This window comes from Protopterus annectens, chromosome 2.part2, assembly GCF_019279795.1.
Source record: "Protopterus annectens isolate FY-2018-M chromosome 2.part2, PAN1.0, whole genome shotgun sequence".
Taxonomy (NCBI): domain Eukaryota; kingdom Metazoa; phylum Chordata; order Ceratodontiformes; family Protopteridae; genus Protopterus; species Protopterus annectens.
In genome coordinates this window covers 655,642,568-655,670,175 of record NC_056730.1, presented here as the reverse complement: position 1 = coordinate 655,670,175, position 27,608 = coordinate 655,642,568, and the positions used below count along the sequence as shown (strand labels likewise).

Below are 27,608 nucleotides of genomic sequence, written 5' to 3'. Positions count from 1 at the left end.
AAAAGGAATATTCTGAGAAAGGGCAATCTCTGATTTAGTATATTTTATTTATTGACATTTGTTGACCTGGAAAGTCCACTGGGTTAAAGACCCCATTTTCAGTGGAGGCCCAGGGAGAAAGGCTCCGTAGTAAAAACATTACAAATACGTGTGTAAAATAGATATTTTAAACAATGCTAGATACAAAAATGAAAGGTATAAAACACTATTCTATAACAGCAGTTTAGGAGGCAAAAATATAACAGGTAGTCTTCCAGAAGTATAGGAAATTTTTTTTTCTTTTTTACATTGAGAGTACAATAGGAGAAACATTCATAGTGGACAATTGTATTAGTTTGTACAATTTTTGGAGTTTACAGATGGAACTTGGAGGTTAAGTAGGTAAATAGGTACCTAGGGGGTTTCCTTTTGTGGCAGGTGCATTAAGGGCTATTTAGGTAATTTGATTTTAAGGCTGTTTTGAAGGTTTTAGTATGAAGGTTGTTCATCAGGGCTGGCAACTCGGTACGTAAAAATCTACTGCCAATCATTAGCAGACCGGAGTTCCGCTGTGGCGACCCCTAACCAGGAAAAGCTGAAAGACACAACAACAACAGTATGGTCAATTTGAGTTATGTAGGATGGTAGGTCATTCCATAGTTTTGAAATGGCATAGGAATACAGACATTTTCCTGCCCTTTTATTGGGTTTAGTTATGGTTAGTAGGTATTTATTGAAGGATCTCAGAGTTCTGGTAGGAATATATGTTTGTAACATGGAGTTAAGTGCAGGGCATTCATCAGGTTTATACATTAGCTTGTGTGCCTTGGTAAGTTGGGTGTATTGAAGGTGATGGGAAAATTCTAGCCAATTAAGACTATTGCTAGCTCGACAGTGATGAGAGCGATAAGATGTTCCGGTGGCAAATTTTGCTATTTTATAGTAGCATGATTGTAGTTTATTGGTGAGGGATGTGTGTAGGTTGGTAAAAATTGCACAGCCATATAGAAGAGAAGTAATGAGTAATGTGCTGGCTAGTTTAGTTTTGGTGATGTTGTCCAGGTAAAGTTTGTCGGTATAGTTTGCCTAATTTAATATGTGTTTTCTTTATTGCATTTAGGATATGGTGTTCATAACCAAGCTTGTCATCTATGGTTACTCCTAATAATTTGGCTGTTTTTACTACTTCTATTTCAGTGCCATCTTTTGCAAAGATTTTGAAATCAATATTGGGGTTGACTGTAGAGAAAAGTAATAACTTTGTCTTTGTCTATATGCAAGTCCAGATTTTTTTCTTTAAAAGGTTATTGACATTTCTTTCTTGGAAGACACTGTTTCTGGTAGCTATGACTTCTACTAAAAGGATTTCAGAGTTATATGCCCTGTCTTACTTGCCTTCATATCTGATTTTTTTACAAAGAAAGAGTATCACTCCTCAAAAAAAAGTTGATTTGGAGTACTCCTTCAACCATTCCATTCACCTTCCAGTATTTTTCTTAATTATTCCAACAGAGGAGAGTATTTGTTTCACACTTTAGATGTTCACAGACAGTTATACTTCTACTTACATTGAACAAAAGTAATTAGGAAAGGCACTCATCTCTTGCCTTCTTATGCACTTTCTAGGCTGGGGCTGAAAGTTTACTAAATAATCGTATGAAGATGCTTTTTAAATTGCATAACCTTCATTGATCAATCCCAAAACAAACAACAAAAAAGTACCAACAAAGCCAAAAGCTCATTCCACTAGATCTGTGGTAATGCCTACAGCCTTTTTCAAAAATCTTCAGTCCATGATTTTTGCACAGCAACAACCTGAATTACATTGCACACCTTCTCTATACATTATAAACTGGACATTTCCAGATCAAAGTCCTTCTTTGGGGCCACCATCCCCAAAGGTATTTTGTAATGATTTCAGGCAGGAAAGCAGGTAGGCTGGGAATCTATTCCAGCATTTGAAGTGGAGAGATGGGATAATAGGTTCAGAATTTATGTACATACCATAAAGTTAGATCTTCATTATTCCTAGTCCATGCACTTTGACAGCCCCCCATCCCTCTTCCAAAGTGTCACATTTACCCCTAACTGGAAGGACCTAGTAGACATAATTATGAAGCCCATCCTTTTCTCAGTGCCATTCTCATTGTTTCCTGTCATTTGTCATTAGGCAGTAAACTGATGTGAGGAGATGCAGAGGTCAGGTATATAATTGGAGTAGGCAAGAAGCATGAGTGCTTCATGAGGTGATCATTTGCCAGATCAGATTTGACTGATGTTGGAGATTCCCAACATTCAAAGTGGATGGACTTTGGATAGTAAAGGTCCAGCATTATGGTAAATATATAACTTCTGCTTATAAGGTTTACAAAAAAATGTCAGCTTCGTTGTAAAACAAATTTTATGTTTCTTTCCTTAGTGCTTGCTGGCGAATTGGTGAAGTTTTATTTTCCAAAATTAGTAGAAATGCATAACTATGTCCCTGCTAATTCCACACAACAAAAAGTCAATAATTGGATGCATCTGAACAGGTATGGCATATTATTCTCTTTTTATATGTACCTTAATTTTGGCAAATGTGAAGACTTAACAAATAAATATATTAACAGGAGAGGAAATACAATGAGAACACGCAGAAAAGTTGATTAACTGGGTGGAAGGCTGGACTCCTTAAGAGAGGACATTTGAAGTAGGTAGGTGTTTTACCTACAATTATATGGGAGAATATGGACATTCTGGGGTCATGGGTCCAGAGGTATGTACAAATTTAGAAGAATAGAGGCATGAGTGAGTGGCCAGTTAAGCAAAGTCAATCACTACTCTTCCGAAAATAATCTTTTATGGTCAGACTTTCCTCTGTAGGCACTAGGCGCACTGAAAATCCCACAGTCTCAAGAGCTTAACTTTTATAGACTTCTACTAATGCAGGAGAAAATAAACGCATAATGGGACCTTATAGTGGCATAGTTTCATTGTGGAAATAGTGAAAGATTATTAGGAAGGCTAGAGTTAGTATGATTTCTGTAAATGTGAGGGGTGCAGTGGGCAATATTGTCACCTCAAAGCAAGAGGTTCTCTAGTTTGATTCTCAGCTGATGTTCCTTCTGTGTGGAATCTGCATGTCCTTCCTGTGTTTGCATGTTTTTTTTTTTCTAAGCACTCAGGTTTCCTCCCTTTAAGTTCTCCTTAGGTGTGAGTGTGGTTTGTGTGTGTGATGTGAAAAAAGGGCCGGCAATTTACTTCTGTTCCCCCCTTGCCTAATAAACTCCATTGATGGCAGAGGCTTTTCATGAAGTTGGTCTAGAAGTTGATCGTGACTTGTGAGCCTGGATGGATAAAAGGAACAGTGCTGGATTGCAGGTTCTGCATAAAAGCTGGGAAAACAAAGAGAGACTATAGATACAACCAGAAGATTTGAAGAAGACATGCTCCATTATGGGCAAAATAAGGAAGTGGCCCATGATTTGGGATAATTTCTTGAGAATGCTGCAAATATGGTATCTGATGTTGTCCTTTTTATTCTTCCTAAATGTATGGGTTACAGATCTGACTACATGTCCGACTTGGCCACATACTACAGACTTACAGATCCAACTCTCGAGCTCCTGCCTCTACCCATAATGCCCAAGTCAGCCTACAATACACCAGATCTCGTTTACCACCATATCGCACAGATGCAGATCCTCTCTCAGGAACTTTTTGTGAGTAGCTGTTATTTAGAGAAAACTTGTATTCTAATTCTTCTGCTATCCTCCCTCTCCTACTGATGAGTTTTTTTAGGTATTTCTGTATGTTACATCTTACTATCATTCTTTTCTCCCTTTTGGTAGTCTCTTTGCATACCATTGCTGGTACTTTATGCCCCTACCTTTTCCTACCTGTTATAGGGTACCCTTCCTACCATTGCTCGTAGTTTACTTATTTAACAAAAAAAAGTTATCTCTTCTTTTCCTTTCTCATATTGTTAGTTATAGCCAACCAACCAACGAGCTTTAAAAAATGCACTTCCTGTGGGCACAAAATTCCAAATTCTGATGCCCACAGGGAGTGTGTTTATTGCCTAGGAGTGGCACACCTGAATATTGATTGCTTTATTTGTGCCACTTTTAATTCTAGAGCGATTTCAGATATAAAAAATAAATTGGTCCTTAAGGGATTGCTGCCTCCATCTTCATCTTCTTCATCAGGGGGTCAAAGCCCCAGTAAACATCCTAAAACTTTGGAGTCTCAAAAGAGATCCCCTACCTGATCTCCAGAGACCTCTACTTCCATCATGGCTTCATCAGACCCTCCTCAGAAGATCCAAAGAACTTTGGATCTGACTTCTTCAGATACTAAATGAAAACCATCAAATTATAAATCTTCAGATCTGTCATACTGGTAAACTCTGACAAGCAGCACTCTGATCTGACCATTATTTTGTTGAAGTCTCCTCGAACTCACTCAGTTGGGTTCACAGTTGACCCAGTATCTCATCAACCCCATTCCCCATTTCTACAAATGACACCAAGGAGAGACTCAAGACCACAGTCCACAACCTCATCCATTAGATCCTGCAAAAGTCTTTCCAAGGCCAAAGTGGATAGAATGATGGGGAAAGTCCTCAAAGTTCTCTGTCTCCATCTCCCATCGGATCTATGAGCCTTCCCTGCATTTCCCATGTACTGATTTCTCTTTCTCCCATCCATCCAATAGCTTCAGAGCCCTCAGATCTGAGAGCCCTGAGAGGGTCAGTGTTGGATCCAGAGATGGCTAGTACTTCAACTACAACAGTTTCCATGACTGGTTCCACTCTTATTCCCTTGGATCAGGATGAGTCTCGGAGCCAAAGCACCGTTGTTGGATCCAGCGGACCAGGGTCTACTCCGATGTAGTTGAAGCCATCTTTGCCCCTCAGAGATTTGGCACTAGATAGCTTGGTTCTAGCTCCTCTTCAAGACATGAATCCAGGCAGGATGAAGGTTTGGCTGCTTCGGAGGTTTTGTCCCCAGTTCAGCCTGCCATGATTTCTCCTGGTCCAGCTGCATTGCAGGTAGTGGAGAGGGCTTTCTCTTGTGTGAAAGAGCTGATCTCTCTCTCTCTGTGTCTCTTCCTTGGATCCTAGATTTCTTCCTCCAGCGGATCCAGTCTCTGACCCCCATCAAACCTAATCCTCAGGGACAGCTGGTACCAACTAGCATCCGGACATTTTTCCCTAGAGGAACTTCTCTCTTAAGATAATTCCCCTGAGAGGAGGTAAAAGGAGGCACATAGATGTCTCCCATGGAATCTGTCACAGAGGATAGTGACTTTGAGGAAGGGGAAAGGTCACCCACATCTCCACTGGATGACATCTCATTTGGAGGCATACAAGAGATCCTTAAGCAAAAGGGTGGATGGTCTTCAGATGCTCTCTCCCCAGAGGAGTCAGTTTTTCTCAAAGCTTTTGGTTCCAGCCCATCTACGTCTTGGGTGACTCCCACAGCTGATGGGCTTATCAACTTAGGCTCTTGACTTGGACATGGAAGGAACCAGACTCTGTCAAACTAATTCCTTGACATCCATACACATTTTGACATGATAGAAGGACAGACCCCAGTCGAGAAAATGAGTTCCTGTTGATGTTATATTTGTGCCGGCGGCCACAAAAAAAGGAGCTAGCTGAACAGACCTCCTTTGTCCATACCCCTTATAGAGAGCCGAGGGCATTGGACAGATTTGGGAAGTGCATATCTGCTTCCACGACCTTTGCCTTGAGGTCCCTTAATTATTTAGTGCACTTTATGAGACTGCAGAGGTATATGACCAAGGAGCTGTCCACATCCCTCTCAGAGTCCATGTCTGTGGTGGACTATAAGAGACTTGCTCCAAAGTTAGTGATGGATTAAAAGATTGTTGAAATGAAAGGAAGTCAATTTCTGGAAATGGACCTACTTTTACTTGAGAATATTTCTTTAAGGGTGCTAGGGAAAATAATAATGTTGAGTCTACAGGTAAATAGAAAATCAGAGTTTCCATATGCACGTAAATCGTAGAAATCCAAAGTTGAAGCATCTGATTCATATATGTGAATTAATATGCATAAGCTTGTATATAGTATAGCCAGAACATTCACATTTGAAAGAAAAAAAGGATGTATTTGATCTGCATTGGAAAAAAGTTTTGGATTTTTATGATATACGTTTGCTAAAATGTTAGAGCACACTAATCTGTATGGTTCATTTTACCGTTCTTTAAATATGTTACTGTTTCGTGAGGTTTTTTAACTCTTTTGTATGTGTATTATCTTGTGCTTTGGAAACTCTTCAGTAAAAAAAATATTCATGTAACAACTACAATCACAGCAGATAGTATCTGCTTTGCACCCTGGATGTATACATGTAGTGAAACGTTACTTTGAAAAGGTAAGCCACTAGAAGATCTAATTAATTCACTATCTCCTCTACTAATTACTATGTGACTGAGCAACTAATTTGACAAGACAGTGCTTCTAGGTCATCCCTGAAAAAGGACACTTGCGTTCAGTGGGATTACCATGTATAAAAAAAAAAAAAAAAAGTTTAATCAAGGATTACTTTTTTACCAAGTAAACTTGAGTAAGTGGCTTTTTTGTGGTATACTGTTTTGCCATGTCAAATCTAACAAAAATTTTGAGTGGCACATTAAGGTTCAGTTTCTCTGAGCTGCTTCTATATTAGCTGCATATTTCAGAAATGTTTTACTCTCAGGACATATTTAAAGCTACAATATGGACAACTGTATAGAAGAAAAGTCTTAGACACCATTGTGCTTCAAGTGATCCTGTAAATGCTCACCACCTTTAAGAACTCATTGCACTACTTGGCATTCTTCTTTTGTAATTACTGTTCAAGTTACAGCTCATGACTCTTCTCAAAGTAAGATAGTACATCTGTGTGAGAATTTTCACAGTAACAGTAGAAATTACTGCTAAAGATTTTGTTTGTGAAACATGGTTAAAGAACAATGACTGGAAACCAGTTCTTTCAAGGTATAAATGTTTTTACTGTAACATACATTCTAACAAAAAATCAGGTGGAGGTGTTATGATAGGGATTAAAGATAGCTATGAAACCTGTGATTATTACATGTTCAATGATAACACCAATACTATAGACTGTGTAACGGTGAGAATAAAGGCAACCCTGGAACATGTAACAATTGTTGGAGTGTATAGACCACCAACGTCAAGTGCAGATGACCTAGAGGAATTCATACATTGCTTACATGAAACACAGGAGGGAAGAATAATATTAGCTGGGGACTTAAATTTACCAGAAACAGACTGGAATAATATTGATTCTGCAGCATTAGTAAGGAAATTATTCACGGCCTGTATTCAGGAACAACAATTGCTTCAGATTGTAAAAAACCCTACCAGGGACGGAACATACTAGACACTCTTTCTGTTCCCAAAGAAATTACTGTAGCTTCAAGTCAAGTTTTACCACCATTGATGTGCCGTGATCATGGGGTTATAAAGGTTAATTTGTAGTTAGATAATTCTGCCAAACTGAAATCTTAAGCCAATGGGTTAATTACAGATTATATGGAAACAAAACAGTCACTGTGTAAAATTAACTGGAATGAGGTGTTCAGTGGAAAAACTGCAGATGGAATATGGAAAGTTTTGAAAGAGAAATTGTTTGATTGCAAAAATGTTTAACATCAGGATCTAGGCATACAACATCAGGCGGATGTATTTCCATAAGAACAAGATATCTGATTAAGGTGAGAGACAAACAATGTAAGAAATGGAAGTGAGGTTGAACTACAAGTTTGAAAACTGAAATAAACAAGCTGGACAAACAGATTAAGCATAGTGTGAGACAAGATCAAGAAAAAAATTAAGAACATTTATATAAAGATATTAAGCATAATAGGAAACCTTTTTATAGATACATAAGATGTGGAAGGAGTAAAGATACACAAACTGATAAACTGTGTGCAGATTCTAAAATTTATTCTCACACACAACAGATTATAGACATATTTACAAAATCTTATGCAAAACAGTTTGGCTCCACAAAAGGGGTGGTAAGTTGTCTTAGTGACATCCAGGTAACCCCATATACTGGAATCAAATTAGATTATATTGAAAACGATCTGCACAAACTGGATCCAAACTAAGCGCAGGGAGGAGAAGGAATTAGTAACAATGACCTGAGAACACTTCAGCAAGAACTTACAGTGCCATTATATCTATTATTCACTAGGTCATATAAATATGGGGAGATTCCTAAAGATTGGAAACATGAGCTTATTAAACCTGTTTTTAAGGGAAAGGGGAGTAGGACAAACCCAGAGTCATATAGACACTTAAGTCTACTTTAATGTTGTGGAAAAATAATGGAGAAGGTAATATTGGATAAATTATTGTCAGAACTGGATAGGTTGGGACTTGAAACCATATATCAGCATGCATATGTTGAAAACAGATCTATTACCACCTTTAACATGATGTTCTATAACAATATTATAACAACTATGAATGAAAAATTGTTCTATGATGTAATTTATATAGATTATCTTCAGCATTTGATAGGGTCATACACATAACACTGATCAATAAATTAGTACAACTAGGTATTGATGTACTCTTGATAAGATGGATAGCTGCATGGCTTACAAATAGGACATGGCAAGTATCATACAGCATCTGGACAAGCAAAATCCTTGGTTACAGTCAGGGTGTCCCACAGGGCTCTGTCCTAGGCCCTTACTTGTTTAGATTGTATCTTTCAGACCTAAATGTTTCATCTGACGTGTTCTACAGTCTATATGCAGACAACCTAAAATTGGGTAAACTGATTACATGTGTTACAGATAAGGCATGTCTGCAAAATATCTTGACTAAATTGACCATTTGGGCACAGGAGAATAATATGCTGATCAATACATCAAAAACTAAGCATATGAGATTTGGTAGGCATAAATTGAAAGGTGAATATTTAATACAGAACACAGTGATTGAAACTGTAGATTATTTTAAGGACCTGGGTATATGGGTAGATTCAGCTATGAATTTTTCTAATCATATCAACCAATTGGTTAATGATAGTTATAGAACTATAGGTTGTATAAAAAGATTTAGGAAATCAAAAATAATGAAGTCATTGTTTGTTAGTTACATTAGGTCCAAACTTGAGTATGGAATAACAATATGGAAACCCTATAAGAAAACAAGCATGAGTAAACTGGAAAGAGTACAACAGAAATATACCAAGGGTATCCATAGATGTGAAAATTTAAGTTATTATGAAAGACTAAAATATCTGAACTTGTACAGTGTCTCTTACAGATATCTAGGAGAAGATCTTATTCAGGTATATAGGGCATTTAGAGACAACTGCCTCTGGGAATGTTTGGAGTTAACAAAAAGTACTAGAGAATCATCAGATAGCCTATGTAGAAGATTCTATAGGAATGAGAAGTGCACTAATTGGTTCTGACAGAGTAGCTGATGCATGGAACAGTCTACCAAATTACATTAAAGCAAGTACTAGTTTAGATATTTTAAGAACAGCCTGGATACTTATTATGGGAACAAGTGTTTTGGTATATTGTAAAGATTCCTGTCAAAATAAGAGAACAAACGTGTGAGAATATTCATCATTACAGTAGATGTTCATCATATTGTTCACTGCTGCAGTAGCCTTAGCTATATGGGTTATATCTTGCCAAGATTTAACAGCAGGCCAGCTTCCAGTGCTTCAGGGCATCTTCCACAGGCCCAAACTGTATGGCAGCTCAAGCTGAGCTGACTAAAAGTCAAGTCTGAGCACCAATCCTTTCAGAGCTTTACTGCCGCTAAAAAGTATGCTTCTCGCGGACTGACAGTCAGCTTATGCTGTTCTTTTACTGGGCAGATAAGTTCCCTTTGGGGAAAAAAACTTCTATTCAATATTTTTGTTTATTAATAATACTTTCTTCTTTAGGAAAATTATTTTAAATCTAAGAGTTTGTGCTTTATGAGACTGTACTTTTAAACAGGAGCATACTTTTTTACCTGTCAGTTTAAAAGTTGTTTAAAGTAACTAAAAAACATTTTTTTCTGGGGAGAAGTTCTGTTCATTTTACTTTGTGTGGCTGGAAAAGTGTTTAAAGTGCTTTTTACTGTATTTGTTTGTGAAAAGGTGACTTTTAAAGACTTTTGTTTTTTACCTGCATTTGTTGCTTGCTTTCCCCAAGAAAGAGAGGTGCTGTTTTTGGCTTGACCATGGAACAATCTGTCAATCACGTGGTCTGTCCTTCTTCCAGCCACAAAAAGAAAAAGTTAAGTAAACAGCTGTAGCCATTACAGCAGGCTAACAATTTGCCTCAGCCTGAGGTGGGTGACTCTACTGTGGCCATTAGTTTGACCTCAGACCACTCCTCTTTTATCCCAGGTCCCTCTGGTGTAGCACCTGCAGTCACTATGGATCAGGGGTTATCCATGTCCTCTGTGGCTGTTGCGGCCCTCCCAGTGGACAAGAGAAAGCCACTCTTGTCAGTCCTGTGACAATGATCAGGGAAAGCTTCATTGTTTTGTCAGAATGTAGTGCCCATCCCTGAGGAAACTGCAGTGCAGCTAAAAACTGTTGATCCCATATCTCCTTACAGTAAACAGAAAACTAAGCATGCATCTACTCCTCAAATTTCCTTTCACAGGAATAATTTACTGGGTCTAGCTCAGGGTTTAATTCAGGCTCTTAATTTTTATGAATCCTTGTGAATTTGGGCAGGGCGATGAAGGGATAGATGCAGGGTTTTAGATGAAATCTCAGTTTCTGACCCTCCCTGTGAGGTGTTCTCTTTCTCTGAAACTATTTTTAGAATGTGTCAATGTTTTCAGTGGGAGAAGGAATTCCAAGAACTTACACCTTTTCTCCTAGTTCTGTTAGCTTTGGAGAATGTGTACATCACTGCTTGCAATTTTCCTGAGTCAGCCAGTTACTCCTTAAATTGCAGATAGGATGTATCAAGTTCCTTAGTCTTTTAAGTTTTTATACACCCTCTGAAACCTGATTAAGTAGCTACAACTTTAGTTAATCCATCTGCTGCTGAACATTTATTTAATTCTAATCCTACTGTTTATGATAAGAATGGGTAGATTACTAATAAGTATGGTAAAAAGTATGTACTTCTGCACCTTTGATTTTCAGAATTTTGAATTGTCAGACTCATATGTTAAGGTTTGTTCTGACATGAGAAATGTTTTGACTAAAGTGTATTCTTATGAAGAAAAATCTGCTTTAAAAATGTAATTTATTCCATTGATCGAGTTACTACTAATTGTATACAGTGTGTATATGACTCTGGTAGATACTTCTTCTAGGGCTATGGCCACTGGTACTGTTTTGAAGTGGTTTGCATGTCTTTGTTCTCAGAATCACTCAGATAATGTTAAAAATGAGATTTAAAAATTTCCTTTTGATAGAGATTCAGTTTTTGGCCCCTAAGCTGCAAATGTGATAAAAAATGTGATGAAAAGGGTAAACTGATATAGGGAATCTCTAAGATTTTTCAGTCCTCCTTTTCCAAGTTTTCCAAGGTATTCTGTTAACTTCTCATCTAGTTTTGATAGGAACCAAAATAAACCATCTCAACTAAATATAGGTAAACAGACGTTTAAAAAGAAATGGCAAGGGGGCTCCAAGAATTCTGGAAACCCTCAAAACCAAGGACAGTTCAGTAAGTCAGAACGACTATTTAAGAGATGTTGTTCCACCCTCCCACCCTGGGAGCACATTTTCTCTTCCAGAAAGACTGAATCTCCACTTTTTGGCAATGGATAGTTTCAGACAAATACATTTTGAAGATCATTCATCAAGGTTACAGATGGCAGTGGGAGGAAAGTTCTCTTTTCCTGGGGGTAATTCGGCATCTTCCAGACCAGATTCTTTTGTTTCAACCTGTCCTTCATCACATGTTATTCCAGCGAGTAATAGAACCGGTTCCCCCTTCCCAGGTGGAGAACAGTTCTGGATTTTCTTTCCTAAACTGGATTGTGATAGTTCCCATATTCATAATGATGTCACTTCACAACCTGTTACCTCATTTTTTTCATTCAAGTTTCCTTGTAGCGTTACACTTAAAAGATGTTTATCATCACATTCCTATTCACCCAGCCTTCAGGTGTTTCTTATGGTTTTGTGTATCTGGATCACATAATCAGTTCTCTGTCTTATGTTTGGACTATCCACTGCACCAAGAGTGGTCACAAAGTGTTTAGTTCCAGATAAAGCTCATTGCAGGCTACAAGGTATCAGCATTTTCCATATTTAGACAACTTGTTTATCTTTGCAGAGTCTTTTTCAAAGTGTCAAGATTCTCTCTGTCTTCAGTGAGAGATCTCTTACACAAGCTGGGATTCCAGGAGACCATTCAGAAGTCTTTCTTATCTTCTTCTCACATGATTGAGTTTCTGGGCTGTCAAATAGAAAATTCAATTCAAAGAGCTTTTCTTACACAGGAAAAATAGATCTACAGCTAGATCTGTTTCTAGGTTTTTTCCACTCAAATCCAGCAACCTGTGTGTTGAACCTGCTGATCTGTTGTTATGGTAAGTACATAACTTTCGGTTTGTCAGTCCCTCAGAAAATACTAAGAGTTGTTTCAGAAGGATTTTCCAGAACTCACACCCATTCCTCTTGTGCTGTTAGGTTTAGAAGATGTGTGTGTTAGTGCCTGCAATTTTCATGAAAGTTACCAGCTGCCACTAAAAAGGCAAGATTTTATACACTGACCCAGCAGGTATAGCTTTACGTGATCCCATTGCTGCTAAGAACTAAAATAATTCCAGTCTTGCTCTTTCTGTTAAGAATGGGAAATTATTGATATGTATGGAAAAAAGGTATACTTCTGTTGCAACTTTGATTTTCACAATTTTGATGTAAGGCTCATATGGCAAATTATGAAAGTATGAGGAATGTCTATCTGCAGTTTCTTTGTGCGCGGAAAAATCTGCTTTAAATAACTTGGTTTCTTTTATTGCACTAGTCATTGTTTTCAGTGTGTGTATGACCCTGTTGATACTTGGCTGCATTCTCAGAAACTCCCAGATGATGTTAAAAATGAGATTTTAAAGTCTCCCTTGGATAGAGATTTGGTGTTTGGTGCCTCTGTTGCCGAGGTGATCAAAAGTGTGATGAAAAGGGCAAGCTGATTCAGGGAATCTGTAAGATTTTTCAGTCCTTTCTTTCCAAATTGTCCAAAGGATTTTCTATCTCCTCATCCAATTTTGGCAAAAACAAATTAAACAGTCTCAACAAAATCAGGTGAACAGACATTTAAGAAGAAATGGCAAGGGGGTTCCAAAGAGAAGTTTCTAACCTTCCAAAACCAAGGACAGTTCATGAGGTCTGAATGACTGTTTAAGAGACTTTGTGACCCCCTTCCACCTTGAAGTCTGAATCTCCATTTTTCTGTTTGGCAACAGTTTGCTTCAGACAAATGGTTTCTGAAAAAAAAAAACATTCATTAATGTTACAGAAGGCAGTGGGAGGAAGTGCCTCCTTTTCAGGGAGTCATTCCTTTTACCCCATATCATTGTTTCCACCTGTTCATCTTCACATCCCTATTCATGCAGACTTCAGACATTTCTTAAGACTTTGTCTGTCTGGATTGCATTATCAATTCTCTGCCTTACCCTTTGGATAATCCATTGCACCAAGAGTGTTCACAGAGTGTTTAGCTCCAGTTACAACTCATTGCAGGCTACAGGGTATCCATTGTTTTACATATTTAGATATCTTGCTTATCTTTGCAGAGTCTTTTTCAAAGTATCAGGAATCTCGATTTTAGGTTCATAGGATGATACTAGGCTATTGGCCCAAAGGCCGTTATAAGCCTAGCCAAGAATTTCTCCCATGTTCCCTCAAAGTCAGCAGCTGTTTCCACTGTCCAGTAGGGACACAGGTGGGATCCCAGGGGTATATTTTCTGTTTCCCATCCAGTCATCCAGGTTCCTCTTAAAGAGGGCTAGAGAGGTACTCTGACATGGAGAGGGAGTCTACTCTACAGACGGGGGAGTCTTTGGGACACAAATCTATCCTGTCAACAAGTTCTATTAATGTCACAGACATGGTTAAGGCTTTGCTTGTGGGTTGTGCGAGTGTAGTTTGTCTTACGGATATGCAGCAACTCCATCAAGGCTGGGTCTGAAATGGCCTTGTATGCCAGACACAGGTCACCTCTCAACAGTCTGTATGAGACTGAGTAGAGGGACAGGGACAGGGCTTTTAGCCTATCTGTATAGAATAGGTGTTTCAGACCCTGGATTTTCCTGGTCAGGAACCTCTGTGGTCTCTACAGCTGCTGCATGTGCTTGGCAAGGTACATGCCGAAGGAGGCATTGCACTCTATAATGTGCCCGATAAGGGAGAAGTACAAAGATGTTATGACCTCCTTGTTCCTGGATGAAATACCCTTATTTATGAGGTGGGCCATGTAGAAAGCCTTCGATACAATAGAGGCAACGTGGTGGTCAAACGTCAGGTTGCTATTAACCTGAGTGCCCAAGTCCCTCATGACTGATTGCATACTTAATACATTGCTATTAATGTGATAATTAGTGGGGATGACATTTTCCCCAAAGGGGATAATGATGCATTTCTTGGCATTCAGTTTGAGGCCATGCTTCTGGCACCAGTCATTAATTTAGGTAAGCCCTCTTAGAGGATGTTCAAATCACTAAGGGAATTTAAGACAGCGCCCAGCTTGCAGTCATCTGCAAACTTGGTCAGCCACAAACCACTGGTTTTGTCTTACACATCAGAAAAGTATATACCAAACAGTAGAGGCCCCACGACCGATCCTTGGGGTACACTGCTTGTTACGGGTCTACTACTAGAGGTGGCTTCCTCTACTTTGACTGAGTGGGTTCTGTCAGTGAGCCAGTTAGCTACCCATCTGGTAGCATACGGGTTGATGCCTAGCTGGGAGAGTTTACCTATTATGACCAAGTGGGGAATAGTGCCATATAAGCTCTGTGGCATATGTTATACATACGTAGCACTATATATAAGCTCCATGAGAGATGTGTTACTCAAACTGGAACTCCAAAAGAACTTTCAAAACTCTTTCTTGACTCCCTCACACAGGATTGTGTTCCTGGGATGTCAGCTAAACATCTCGGTTCAAAGAGCTTTTTTTCATTGTAAAATAGATCTTTATTTAGATCTATTTCTAAGACTGTGGTCACTGTGAGGGAATACCTCAGGATTTTGGGACTCATGGCATCTAACTCCCCACAGATGGATCAAATCTTGGAGGATTATGGGAATCATAGGATCATAGGATCCTATGATCCTATGATTCCCATAATACCCGTTACAAGAATCCACATGAGAAAGATTCAGTAGTATCTGAAATCTCTTTGGCCCTAGTATCAACACCCTTTATCTTTTCAAGTACCAGTGCTGGCTTTGTCAGAAAAGAAATCTTTTGGTGGAGACCACAGATATCCTTGAATCTAGGTCTCTCCTTCTCCCTCCCTGCTCCAAAGCAGTCAATCACCCAGACAGTTTGGACTTTGTTTGGAGAGCAGTTTCAGGAGGAAGAAAAGTGCAGGAGGTGTGTGACACCAAGGTCAGACACAAGCACATAATTATCAAAGAGAAACTCTCCTTTATCAGGTCCCCGGGACCTCTTTGAGTGGTTTGACAATACGACAGTCACATGGAACATCAACAAGCAAGAGGGAACCAGGCCGTACCTCTTTTGCAGACTGGCCATGTAAGCTTAGGATATAACGTCACAGCGCAGTGTCACTCTGCAGGTATCCTACAGTCCATCAGAGCAAAACTGTGTGGCAGACAAACCGAGCAGGACAAGGGCAGACCCTCATGAATGGAAACTAGATCAGAGGGTCCTCCAAGATTTGATCTATCTGTGGGGAGTTCCTCAAGTAGATCTTTTTGCCTCCTCTTTGAACAATCAATTGGCTAGATTCTATTCTAGGACTCTATGCAAGAAGGCCTGGAAGACAGATGCCTTTTCTTTTCCTTGGACAGGAATGTTCCTGTATGTTTTTCCACCCTTTTCACTGGTATCCAGGGTAGTTCTGAAGATTCAGAAGGAATCCCCCTAGGATCACTGTGGTGACTCTCCTCTGACCAAGGCAACCATAGTTCTCCGTTCTTTTTGAAATGGCCAGGGGCAATTACCACAAGCTTCCTCACACACTGGATCTACTCACACAAGAACATGGGTGCCTTTTACACTCTCACATTAATCATTTTCACTTGACTGTCTGGATGATAGGGTCTTAATTCCTTTTATGCGCCTTTTTGCTGAGGATGTGCATCTGGTACTAACGGAGGCAAGAGAGCCTCCTAGTAGAAAATCATATATTGGCAAATGGAAAAGGTGTTCTAGTTGATGCCAGCAACATAACCAGCACTCATTCAGGGCTAGTTGTTGTCTGGTTTTGCAATATTAGTTTGAGTTACTATCTATGGCCTTTCTTATTCCTGTATCAAGGTTCTTTGATCGGCCATTTCAGTATGTCTGCACATGGTTCCTCCTCTTTCAAGGCAGTCTTATATCAAAATATTCTTGAAAGGGGTTTTGCATAAGAGGCCTCCAATTAAATTGATAGCACCTTCTTGGATTCTTAATTTTTGTGTGAGAGAAGTTAACACTTGCTCCATTTGAACAAGCTAATCTGGCTTACTTGAGGTTATTAACATGGAAAACATTTTTACCAATTGCTTTAACATCTGCAAGAAGGGTATCTGAGTTTCAAGTTATTATGGAGTGTGAACCCTATCTTATTTTCCATAAGGGACGGGGTTTCTTTCAGAACTAATCATCTGATGTAGTTAACTTAATTTGGTCTGCAACCTGTGGGATACGGATCCGATCTCGGATCCGAGCCGGCAACTTTACAAAGCTTTGATCCGAGCTTCTAGCTCCTCCCCTTACCCATAATTCCCTACCAACCCTGATTGACCTCAGATCTAGTTTGCCGCGCTTAGGTACAGCAGCTAGGTTACGAGCTCCTAGTCAGATAAGTCTTATCTTTGCTAATTTTCTAAAAAAAACTTGTGAGAGTGTGTTTGTTTAGGTTCCTTAAACCTTTTATTAGTGTTTTTAAGGTAAAAAAAAAAAATATATATATTTTTTCTCCTCCCCACCCGTCGCTGGTATCGTAGCTGTGTGTGTGTGTGTTGTTTGAGTGTTTGGGGCCTACTGTGTGAGTGAGTTTTCATTTTTTAGTTTAAACATGTCTGAGGCCCCAAAGTTAGTGTTTTCCAAGTGCACCGAGTGTGGCCATAAGCTCTCTCTGGTGGATGGCCACACTCGGTGTGTCCGGTGCCTTGGGGTTGAACACCTTTCCTCTGGGTGTGCGATTTGCGAGGCGTTCAACCCCAGGGCACTGAAGAACCGGAGGTCGAAGCTGATCCTAGCGGGACTCTTGCCCCCGGATTCGGCTTCCGGGACTTCTGTGGCCTCCTCCCAGGCTTCGGTGGCGGCCACTCCTGCCTCTCTCCCCCCAGCCGAGACTCAAACTCCCACTTCTGTGCCGGATGAGGGGGAGGCCAGGAAGGAAAAGAAGAGGTAGAAGCACCACAAGCGGCGGGTTGAGGCCTCCGCTTCGGCCCCCCCGGCTAAGCGGGCTTCTCCCGCCAGGTCTTCCAGGTCTAGGTCTCTTCCTTCTCGGCTCCGGTCTGCTTGCTTTTCACCGGGACCCGAGGAGGAGGAGACCCGATCTCCATCGAGGTCATCGAGGCGGCACTCCCGGCCAGCCTCGGTGGCCTCGTTGAGATCGACACGTAGCCTGTCTGAAGCTGATTTGGACTGGGTGATGAGAAGGTTCATCCAGGCCCAAATGCAGATGGGAGTGCTCCTGCCTCCCCCCCCCTCTGGGGGGGGGAGCTCAACACCCTTTTTTGCCCTGATAGCTCCTCCTTTGACCCGCTTCCTGGGTTCGGAGCGCTTGGAGCCGGGCAGCATTGGAGCCGGGGGTGGGTCGGCACCAACAGTATCAGGTACTTTGGCTCAGACTCTTCCCTCAAGCTTTTCGGATCCATCCCTGTCAGATCCGAGCTCTCAGAGCCGTGCTCTGAGCTTCGGATCCGAGGGGTTTAGTGTGCCTTTGGCTCCGTCCAGGTCGGAGCACACTGGCCCTTCGGATCTGATGGTCTCGGCGCCAGCTCCGATCCACCCATTGGATCCGAGCGAGGGTCAGCTCTCGGATCCTAGAGAGAGTGGCTCTCCCTCGGCTTTCGATGTGGTGGAGAGGGCTCTGTTGAGTGCATCCAGGCCCCTGCTCCCTGCTACGGCTCCATCCCGCACTCCCTCTCATTTGGGTCAGGGTTCCATCACCCGGCCACAGGGGCAGCCTGCTTTGACGTCTCAGGTGGTTCCAGTGGAACATGACGTTGCTGGTGAGTCATCCTCGGACAGTCCCCCCGAGGATGTTCCTCACAAGCGCAAGTGTAAGAGGAGGCACGTGGACTCCCCCGAGTCCTTGACAGAAGACACGGATTTGGATGAGGGGGAAGGCTCCCCAAAGTCACCCCCTGAGGATGTCTCCTTTGGAGACATCATGGAAATGCTTAGGATCGGGGGGGGTGGTCTGCCCCCAAGGCTTCCTCTGATGAATCCGTCTTCCTCGAGGCATTTGAAGCAGGCCCATCTACCTCTTGGGTGTCCCCTCCGGCCGACCCCTTAGTGGGTCTTATTACCACTAGGGCGTGGAAGGAGCCGGACACTGTGGAGCCAGTCCCCAAATGCCCCGACAGGATCCTGAGCCCCCCGACCGAGAGGTCCCATTGGAGCAAGGGACACCCCGTAGAAGCCATGCTGGTGGCGGCAGCCACCAAGAGGGAGTTAGCCCAGGAGAGTCCCTAGGTCCATCTCCCAAGCAAGGAGTCTCGCTCGATGGACCGTCTCGGGAAGCGGGTCTTTAGTTCAGCGACCTTCTCTGTAAGGTCCCTGAACTACATGGCACACGTGATTCGGCTGCAGCGAGATCTTATTAAAGAGTACTCTGCATCGCCCCCGGAGTCCATGTCGGGAGAGGACAAGCAGTTGTACTCCACCCGCATGGCCACTCTTAGGTCTATCTCTAACACTTCTATGCGGCTGTTATCCCATGCTACGGAAGGAGCCGCTAGAGCCAGCGGAGCAGGCCTAGTTATAAGGCGCCAGGCCTGGCTCCGACATTGTGACTTTGCGGAACCCTTCAAGGTGTCCTTTGCGACTGCCCCCTTCGATGGCTCTGCCCTTTTTGGCAAGACTGTTTGGAAAACCTTGGTTCAGAGTGAAAAGGATGGGAAGACATTGTCTGCCGTTGGAGTCTGCTTCTCTGCTCCCCAGAGGTCCTTCTCCAAGAACCAAAAGGGACAGAAGAAGATGTGGTTCCAAAAGTCGCAACAAACCCAGTCCGCTCCGGACTCCCAGTCCTTCAGCGGCAGAGGAGGACAGGGTGGACGCCACCCTAGAGACAGAGGGGGTCCGAAGAACTTTGGGTCCAGAGAAGCCTTCTCTGATCAGCCCACGCAGCAGCCCTGAGGGCTTGCCCAACTGCTCCACTCTGGGGGCAGTCGGGGGGCATTTTTCAAAGCACCTGGCAGCTTGGGAGTCCATTACAACAGACTGCTGGGTGCTTCATATCATATCCAGAGGATACAAAATTCCCTTTTCCCACATTCCAGATACCCCCAGGCACCTCCTCGATGTTCCACCCAATCAGAGGGAGGCGGCAGCCGCGGAAATCCGGCTGCTCTTAGGAAAAGGGGCCATCCAGCACGTCCCCCCAAGCCAGTCCGGATCGGGTTACTACCCCAGGTTCTTTTTAGTGCCAAAAAAGACGGGGGACCTAAGGCCCATCCTCGATCTTTCCCTACTGAATCTGTCAGTAACCAAAGAAAAGTTCCGGATGGTCACTCTTCAATCTATTCTCCCCCTCTTGCGGGAGAACAACTGGATGTGCTCCATAGACCTCAAGGACGCGTACTACCACATTTTGATAGACAAACCCTCCAGGAGGTTTCTCCGCTTCCGGCTGGGAGCCAGTCATTATCAATTCAGGGTCCTTCCCTTCGGTCTCACCTCAGCCCCCAGGGTGTTCACCAAGGTATTAGCAGTGATAGTGGCCCACCTGAGGCTCCAGGGAATACAGGTTTTTCCGTACCTGGACGACTGGCTCCTCACCGCCCCGACAAGGCATCTACTATTCTTAGCCAGGAATTACTTTCTCAACCTTGCTCCACAACTAGGGATCACTATAAATACAGACAAGTCCTCTCTCACCCCGACTCAGGTGATAGATTTTATCGGGGCCAGACTGGACACCAACAAGCAGCTCGTCTTCCTAACTCCTGACCGGTTGCACACTCTGAAAGCTCACGTGCGGGCCATTTTTCAATCTTCAAAACCTCTGGCGGGATTGGTTCTGAGGGCCCTAGGGTCTATGGCAGCCGCAGTCAACCTCCTCCCCATGGCGCATCTCAACATGCAGATATTGCAGTGGACTCTACAGGTTCAATGGTCCTTTCTCCAGTATCCCTTGGATCACCCCATTTCCCTCAGCAGGGTCTGCACCATCCTTTCACCTTACGAGTGGTCCCTCAATCCCCAAGTAGCGAGTCAAATTTTTGCTGTCTGGGGTAGCCCTGTTGTGATCTCTTCGCATCTCCCTCAAACATGAAATGCAACAATTACTTCGCTCTCATTACCCCTCCTGGGGAAGCCCCGAGGGACGCTTTGGTGCATGCTTGGCCACCCGGTCTTCTCTATGCCTACCCTCCTCTTCCACTGATGCTGAAACTTCTTCAGAAAGCCAGTCGGTTGGGGAGCAGAATGATCCTCATTGCCGCATTCTGGCCTCGCCAAACTTAGTTCCCGTACCTCTGGTCTCATCAAGTGAATCCGCCCTGGATTCTAGATCCCCTCCCGGATCTGATTTCCCACCCACAGGGTCTCCCAATCCCCGACCTGGTCAACCTCAAGCTTACGGCTTGGCTGCTCCAGTTCCACTCCTAGCGAGGACTCCCGGTATCTCATCCCCGGTTAAAGCTATCCTAGTACTAGCGCACAAGCCCTCTACTAGGAAGGTTTATAGTAGTAAATGGAAGCGTTTTTCTATCTGGGCAGAACGCCATAATTTGGATCCCTTCACAGCCCCCTTACTGGCAGTGCTGGATTTTCTTTCAGGCCTCTTTAATGAGGGAGCTAGCTGTTCCGCGGTGAAGGTGCAATTAGCAGCTATCTCTCATTATCACGTAGGCAGCGATATGGGGCCTTTGATTACTTCAAAATTGTGCAAGACATTTCTAAAGGGCACTTTCCTACTTAGACCTCCCATAAAGGAAGCTGTACCTCCATGGGATTTGACTTTGGTTTTGCAGGCCTTGACGGCTCCTCCCTTCGAACCCGCGGCGTCGGTAGACCTCAAATATCTGTCGTGGAAAACAGCCTTTCTGGTGGCTATTACTTCAGCTAGGAGAGTATCTGAATTACAGGCTCTTTCTGTCAAACCTCCATACTTAGCCTTTCACAAGGATAGGGTTTGCCTCAGGACCAATCCCTCCTTCCTTCTGAAGGTGGTTTCTATGACGAATATCAATCAGTCTATCAATCTGCCGGTCTTCTTTCCTAACTACCAGAACAAAGGAGAGTACAAACTGCATTCCTTGGACGTGCATAGACAACTCCAGTTTTATATTCATAGGACATCTGGTCACAGACGATCCGACCAGTTGTTCATCTCCTTTGCTAAATTTAATCTGGGTAATCCAGTCTCAAAAGTTACTTTGTCGAAATGGATTTCGAAGTGCATCATCGCGTCTTATCAGAATTCTGGCAGACCCGCACCTCAAGGAGTTCATGCCCACTCAACTCGATCTATGGCTACATCTGCTGCCTTCAAATCCAGAGTTTCCTTGGATGATATCTGTTCAGCAGCCACTTGGGCTTCACCTCATACCTTCATAAATCATTATAAGCTGGACATTATCTCCAGAGGGAGAACTTCTTTTGGCTCCTCAGTGCTCTGGAATATCCTTCCATGAAGGCCGCTCAAGGTTTAGGTAGCTGGGGACTCTGTACCACATGTTGCAGACCAAATGAAGTTAACTACTTCAGATTAAGAAGTTATGTACTCACCATAACGTTCCATCTGAGTAGGTAAACTTCATTTGTCTGCAACCATTCCCCCCTCCGTCCCCCTGACCTTCACAGATGTTTAGGACATGTTATTATTACCCTTTTGAAAAGGTAATGAACTGCCTGTTATATTAGTTATGGGCAAACTTGATCTGAGGTCAAGTCAGGGTTGGCAGGGGATTATGGGATAGGGGAGGAGCTAGGAGCTCGGATCTAAGCTTTGTAAAGTTGCCGGCTCGAATCCGAGATCGGATCCGTATCCCACAGGTTGCAGACAAATGAAGTTTACCTACTCAGATGGAACGTTATGGTGAGTACATAACTTCTCATTTCTTTTTGTGCCTGAAGTGATATCCAAGTTCACTTTAAGCCAAATTATCCATCTTCCTATTTTTCTCCTGAACCTAAAACTGAGGGAAAAGGATATACCATACCTTGGATGTCCACAGACAACTCTGGTGTTATCGTGACAGAACTAAATCTTTCAAAATTGTTTTATTTTTGTGAAGGTAAGAAGAAGGGACAACCTATGTCAAAACAGACTGTTTCCCGATGGGTGTCTAAGGCTATTACCTTGTGCTGTACACAGCATAACAAGTCTGTTTCAGGCATTGTGAAGGTCCACTCTACCAGGGTCTTGGCTTCATCTATGCTTTTTGGAAAGAGTTGGATTCTAGAAATGTTCTAGAAGCTGCTATTTGGTCCTTTGTACATACTTTTACCAATACTGTAAGCTTGACTCATTCTCTACGTCCATATCAAGCATTGCTAGGACCATTCTCCAGGGGCTCCTAGACTCTTCTCCTTCCAACTCTCAAATGTACTCAGCTGTGCTAATCTACCCATATTGCTAATGCTACTGCAGTAGTGATTAATATGATGAGCATAATATAGCTGTGTAGGTTGAACTTACCATAACAGTAGGTGTTTGAATGATCACTGTTTCAGTAGCCTCTCCTCATCAATCCCTCTTGTTTTTGGTGTTTTTTTATGCCAGGTGTGGACATTTATTTTTTTATTGTTCTAGCCTCCTTCTTTCTGCTGGCAGGAAAGCTCTGAAGGGCTCGATGACCAAACCAGCTCAACTAATGCTGCTTTACAGTTTGGGTGTATGGAAGGTGCCCAGAAGCTTTGGAAGCTGACCAGCTGTTTTATCCTCGGCAGGATATAACCTCATATAGCTAAGGCTACTACAGCAGTGATCATTCCAGTTTCTTCTAGCATGGTTAAGTTCATCTTACACAACTGTACTTTCTTCCTGTTTTTCCAATGTTGGATGATGTCCTTATTTCAGCCCATAACCTGCCTTGTAGCCTGCTTGCTGCCCATAAGAACTCCTTCTTCCTTATTGGTTTTGTATCTGAAATGACTAAACAATGTTTGAAGTATGCTAATTATTCAGCTGATGCCACTTCCATGGCTGTTGCTGCTGGAGCTGTTAGGAGAACGTTTGCTTGACTGCATATACAAAACCTTCCTAAGGATCATGTAAAAGCTGACATTTTGAATTCTTCTTTAGATAGAGAGGTTGTGTTTGGACTATCTGCTGCAAAGGTTCTTAAAAATTGTGATGAGAGAGAGAAGCTGATTCAGGGAGTTTCTCAGATTTTTCAGTCTCCCTTCTCCAAATTTGTGAAGGGTTTTGCAGCTACCACTGCACCATTTTACAAAACATAAGCGAACTTTTAAAAAGCAATGGCAAGGAGTCTCCAAAAAGAAAGGAGGGAACCCCCACCCCCCCATATACAAGGGCACTAACAAATGTGAATGACTATCTACAAAATGTTCCCCAAATTCCCACCCTGGCAAACCTTTAATTCTTCCCCCAAATCTGGCTGTTCATCTTTCTGTCTCTCTTTGGCAGCAGACAGTCTCAGACAAATGGATTCTGAGAGTGATTCCTCAGGGATACAGATGACAGTGGGAACTTCTCCCTCTTTTTCAGGGGATTCCTCTTCCTCATCAAACTTCTTTTTGCCTCCTGTCATTCAGCATCTGCTAACTCAGGAGATGATATAAGCTGTCCTTCCTTCTTGGAAAGGTTATTTTATTTTAACATTTATTTATTTTATTTTAACATTTGTTTAATGGGAAAGTCAGACTTGGAACAAAGCCAATTTTCAGCAGAGGCCTGGGGGAAACACTCCAGATGCATGTCTTTGTGATGTGGGAGGAAACCAGAGTATCCAGAGGAAACCCACACAAACACAGGGAGGACAAGCAGACTCCACACAGAAGGCACCGCAGTCAAAAATCAAACCGAAGAACCTCTTGGTGTGAGGCAACAACACTACCACTGCACCACTGTGCCATCCATGTGCTATTCAAGAATATTTCTGGTACAAAAGAAAGAAAGAAACTTCACCGAGACCAGACATAGACTTAAATATTTTTCTTTCTAAACCAGTTTGTGAAAGTTCCAAAGTTCGAAATGTTACCCCTTCACACACATTTACCTCTCATTTAAGTTTTTTAGTGACCTTAGATTTAAATGATGCTTATCACATTTCTATAGCACCCAATTTCAAATATTCTTAAGATTTTCTGTGGCTGGATCACACTTTCATTTCCTATCCATTGCAGTAAGGGTATTCACAATGTGTCTAGCTGCAGTGATAGCTTACTGCAAGGTATTCATATTTTTCCTTATTTAGACAACTTGCTGATCTTTGCAGTCTTTTTCAAAGTGTCAAGGATCCCTCACCTGGGTGAGAGATCTTTGCAGACAAAGATTTTAGGTGAACATCAAAAGGCCTGTATCTGGGGATGTACAGCAGTTATTAAAGAGGCAAGAAAACCTGCTATTAGGAAATCAGATATTAGCAAATGGAAAAGATTTTCTAATTGATGCCAGGACAAGAACCAGGACCCTTTTATGGGTAGAATTTTTCTGGTTCTTCAGCATTTGTATGAGTTATTATCCTCTGGCCTTTCTTACTTCTTTCTTAAGGTACACTTACCCTCCATTTTAGCATGTCTGTCCATGGATCTTCCCCTTTCAATGCATTCCCATGTTAACGTTTTTTAAAAGGGGCGTTCATACCAATCCTTCTAGAAAACAGGTGGCACCTTATTTGGATCTTAACTTTGTTTTAGAAGACTTAACTCTTACACCATTTGAGCCACCACATCAGGCTGATTTAAGGTTCTTAACATGGAAAAGAGTTTTGCTGACTGCCCTGACATCTGGAAGCTCATGTGGTGGGTCAACTTTTTCTCATTTTCCACAAAGATAGGATATCCTTAATAATTAATCCTTCCTTTTTGCCTAAAGTGGTATCCATGTAAACTTTGTGCCAGGCTATCCATCTTTTGTATTCTTTCCATTACCTTAAAAATGGGGAAAAGGGCAACTCAGATATTGTATTGAAAGAACTAAAACTTTTAGTAACTCATCAGTTATTCATTTCTTATAAAGGTAAGAAAAAAAGGACAACCTGTGTCAAAGTAGACTGTCTCCAAATGATTGTCTCATGCTATTACCTTTTGTAATACTCACCACAATAAGGCAATTCCAGGCAGGGTCAAGGCTTACTATATATACCAGGGCCTTGGGGCTCCTGGACCCTCATCCATCCTGATCCCATTTAGTATAAGCTATGGCAGTCTACCCATTTAGCCAAGTATACTGCAGCAGTGATCAAATGATGAACATAGTATAGCAGTGTAAATAAACTTATTTTAACAGTAGGTGTTTGAATGATGACTGCTGCAGTAGCTGTTCCCTACCTCCCCCCTGCCTCCAATCACTTTTGTTGTCAGGGTAAGGGCTTATTTTCTATTCACTTTTTTAGGGCTCTAGCCTCCCTCCTCTCAGTTGGCATGAAAGTTCTGAAGGATTTGACACCCTAACTGCTCTTTTTCATTAGCTCTGCTCAAGTTGGTAAATGTTAGGGCATGTAGATGGTGCTCTTAAACTTTGGAAGCTCGCTGACTGGCTGTTATATTCTTAGCAGGATATAACCTGTATAGGTAAGGCTATTGCAGCAGTGATCCTTTGAACATCTAATGTTATGACAAATTTACTTACACAACTCTACATTATACTGTCTGCTGGGCTGCAGCTTCCTAATTAAAAAGAAAAAAAAAACAAAGAAACTATATTTTAGCTTACTTTTTTACTATAAAATTTAATTTTACCCTTACCATTACCATGATCACAGCTCCGAGCACGTGTATGCATGGTGTTCTGAGATTTTCTGAGCTTCCTTTAAGAAAACAAAAAGCAATTTGCTTACTCTGCTTCCTGGGCTGTTCTTGAAACACACCTGACACCATATTTGCTCCTTACTGTGACTGAGGCAATCATGACTTATTACAGTCCTTGCCTGCTGCTGAAGGCAGAAACTTCAGAAAAAAAAGCATCTCTTTGGGTTGCTGTATGCAACAGAGAGGAGCTCTTCCTATTGGCTTAGGCTGCCTCAGATAACTGAGGCCTCCTGAGATTGAAAGGAAAAAATTAATGTGCATGAGAGTGCAGAGGCAGGAGCATGAGAATAAGCATATAGGAAGCTAAATACTTAAACTTTGTGTGTTTGTGTGTGTGTGTGTATTTATATAGCTAGCTAGCTAGATAGATAGATATAGAGTTTGCAAAATGTGTCCGATTTTTTTGCATCACATTTTGATCTGTTCTTCGTAAGATTTGTGGTTTTGTTGGCAAATCAATGAAGATAGCAGTACAGAAACAGGCATTTGAGTTTCAGACTTGGCCTTTAAAAGGCATGCTAATGCAAAACCAGGTATTCTAGCAAGTTTCTAAGCATATAAAGGCAATAACTTTTACTGATTCTGGTCTTCTGTTCTCCATTGCTTTTTAGCTATTTCCTTGATTCTTGAGAGAAGAGGATGAGACATACGTGTGGGGATAGAGTATGTTGCATACTGTATTCTGACAGCAGTGAGCTGAGAAAATAAGTTCCATTGTGGCAGCTCTTTATGTATTTAATTATAGTAATTTTTTTGGAGGTATACTGTTACAGTTGTACAAGTCGTCGTAATCGATGGCTATGCGTATGTGTGTTTGTGGAGTATAGATGCTCTCAGCTATGTCTGATTTTGCAAAATGTCTCAGATTTTTTTGCATCATAATTTTATAAAGTTTGTGGCTCTGTTGGCAAATCAGTGAGGATTGCAGTTACTAAATAATGAGAACACATTTGAGATTCAGAATTAATAGCCATCACAAAAGCTTGCAAATGTAAATTAAGTTATTCTAACAAGTTTGTAAGTATATAAGAGCAATAACTGTCACTCATTTTACTCTTCTGTCCAGCATTACTTTTTAGCTTTTTCCTTGATTCTTGGGACACGAGGTTCAGCTGTATTCACAACGCTTTCTGATAGCAACGCACATCCCTGGGGTTGTTCAATGTGCTAGCAGACAAAAAATTAGCATGGCAGTCATGATGCTTAACAAGTGGTCCCTCAATCCTTGTCCTGATACCTCCAAAGGGACAGTCAGCAATGGATGCTCTGGTCCACACTTCACCCCTGGGCCTCATATATGCCGTCCCTCATTTGCCCCTAAGGAG

General features: G+C 41.9%; 1 protein-coding gene across 1 annotated transcript in view; it reads left to right on the top strand.

Annotated features, from left to right (window-relative positions):
• The window catches only part of SPEF1 (sperm flagellar 1), a 516,028-nt gene that overhangs the window by 9,399 nt on the left and 479,021 nt on the right, over window positions 1-27,608 (top strand). The window contains exon 2 of the mRNA XM_044064457.1: window positions 2,399-2,510. Within this exon, the coding sequence (XP_043920392.1) occupies window positions 2,399-2,510 (112 nt within the window). The remainder of the gene's footprint in view (window positions 1-2,398; window positions 2,511-27,608) is intronic.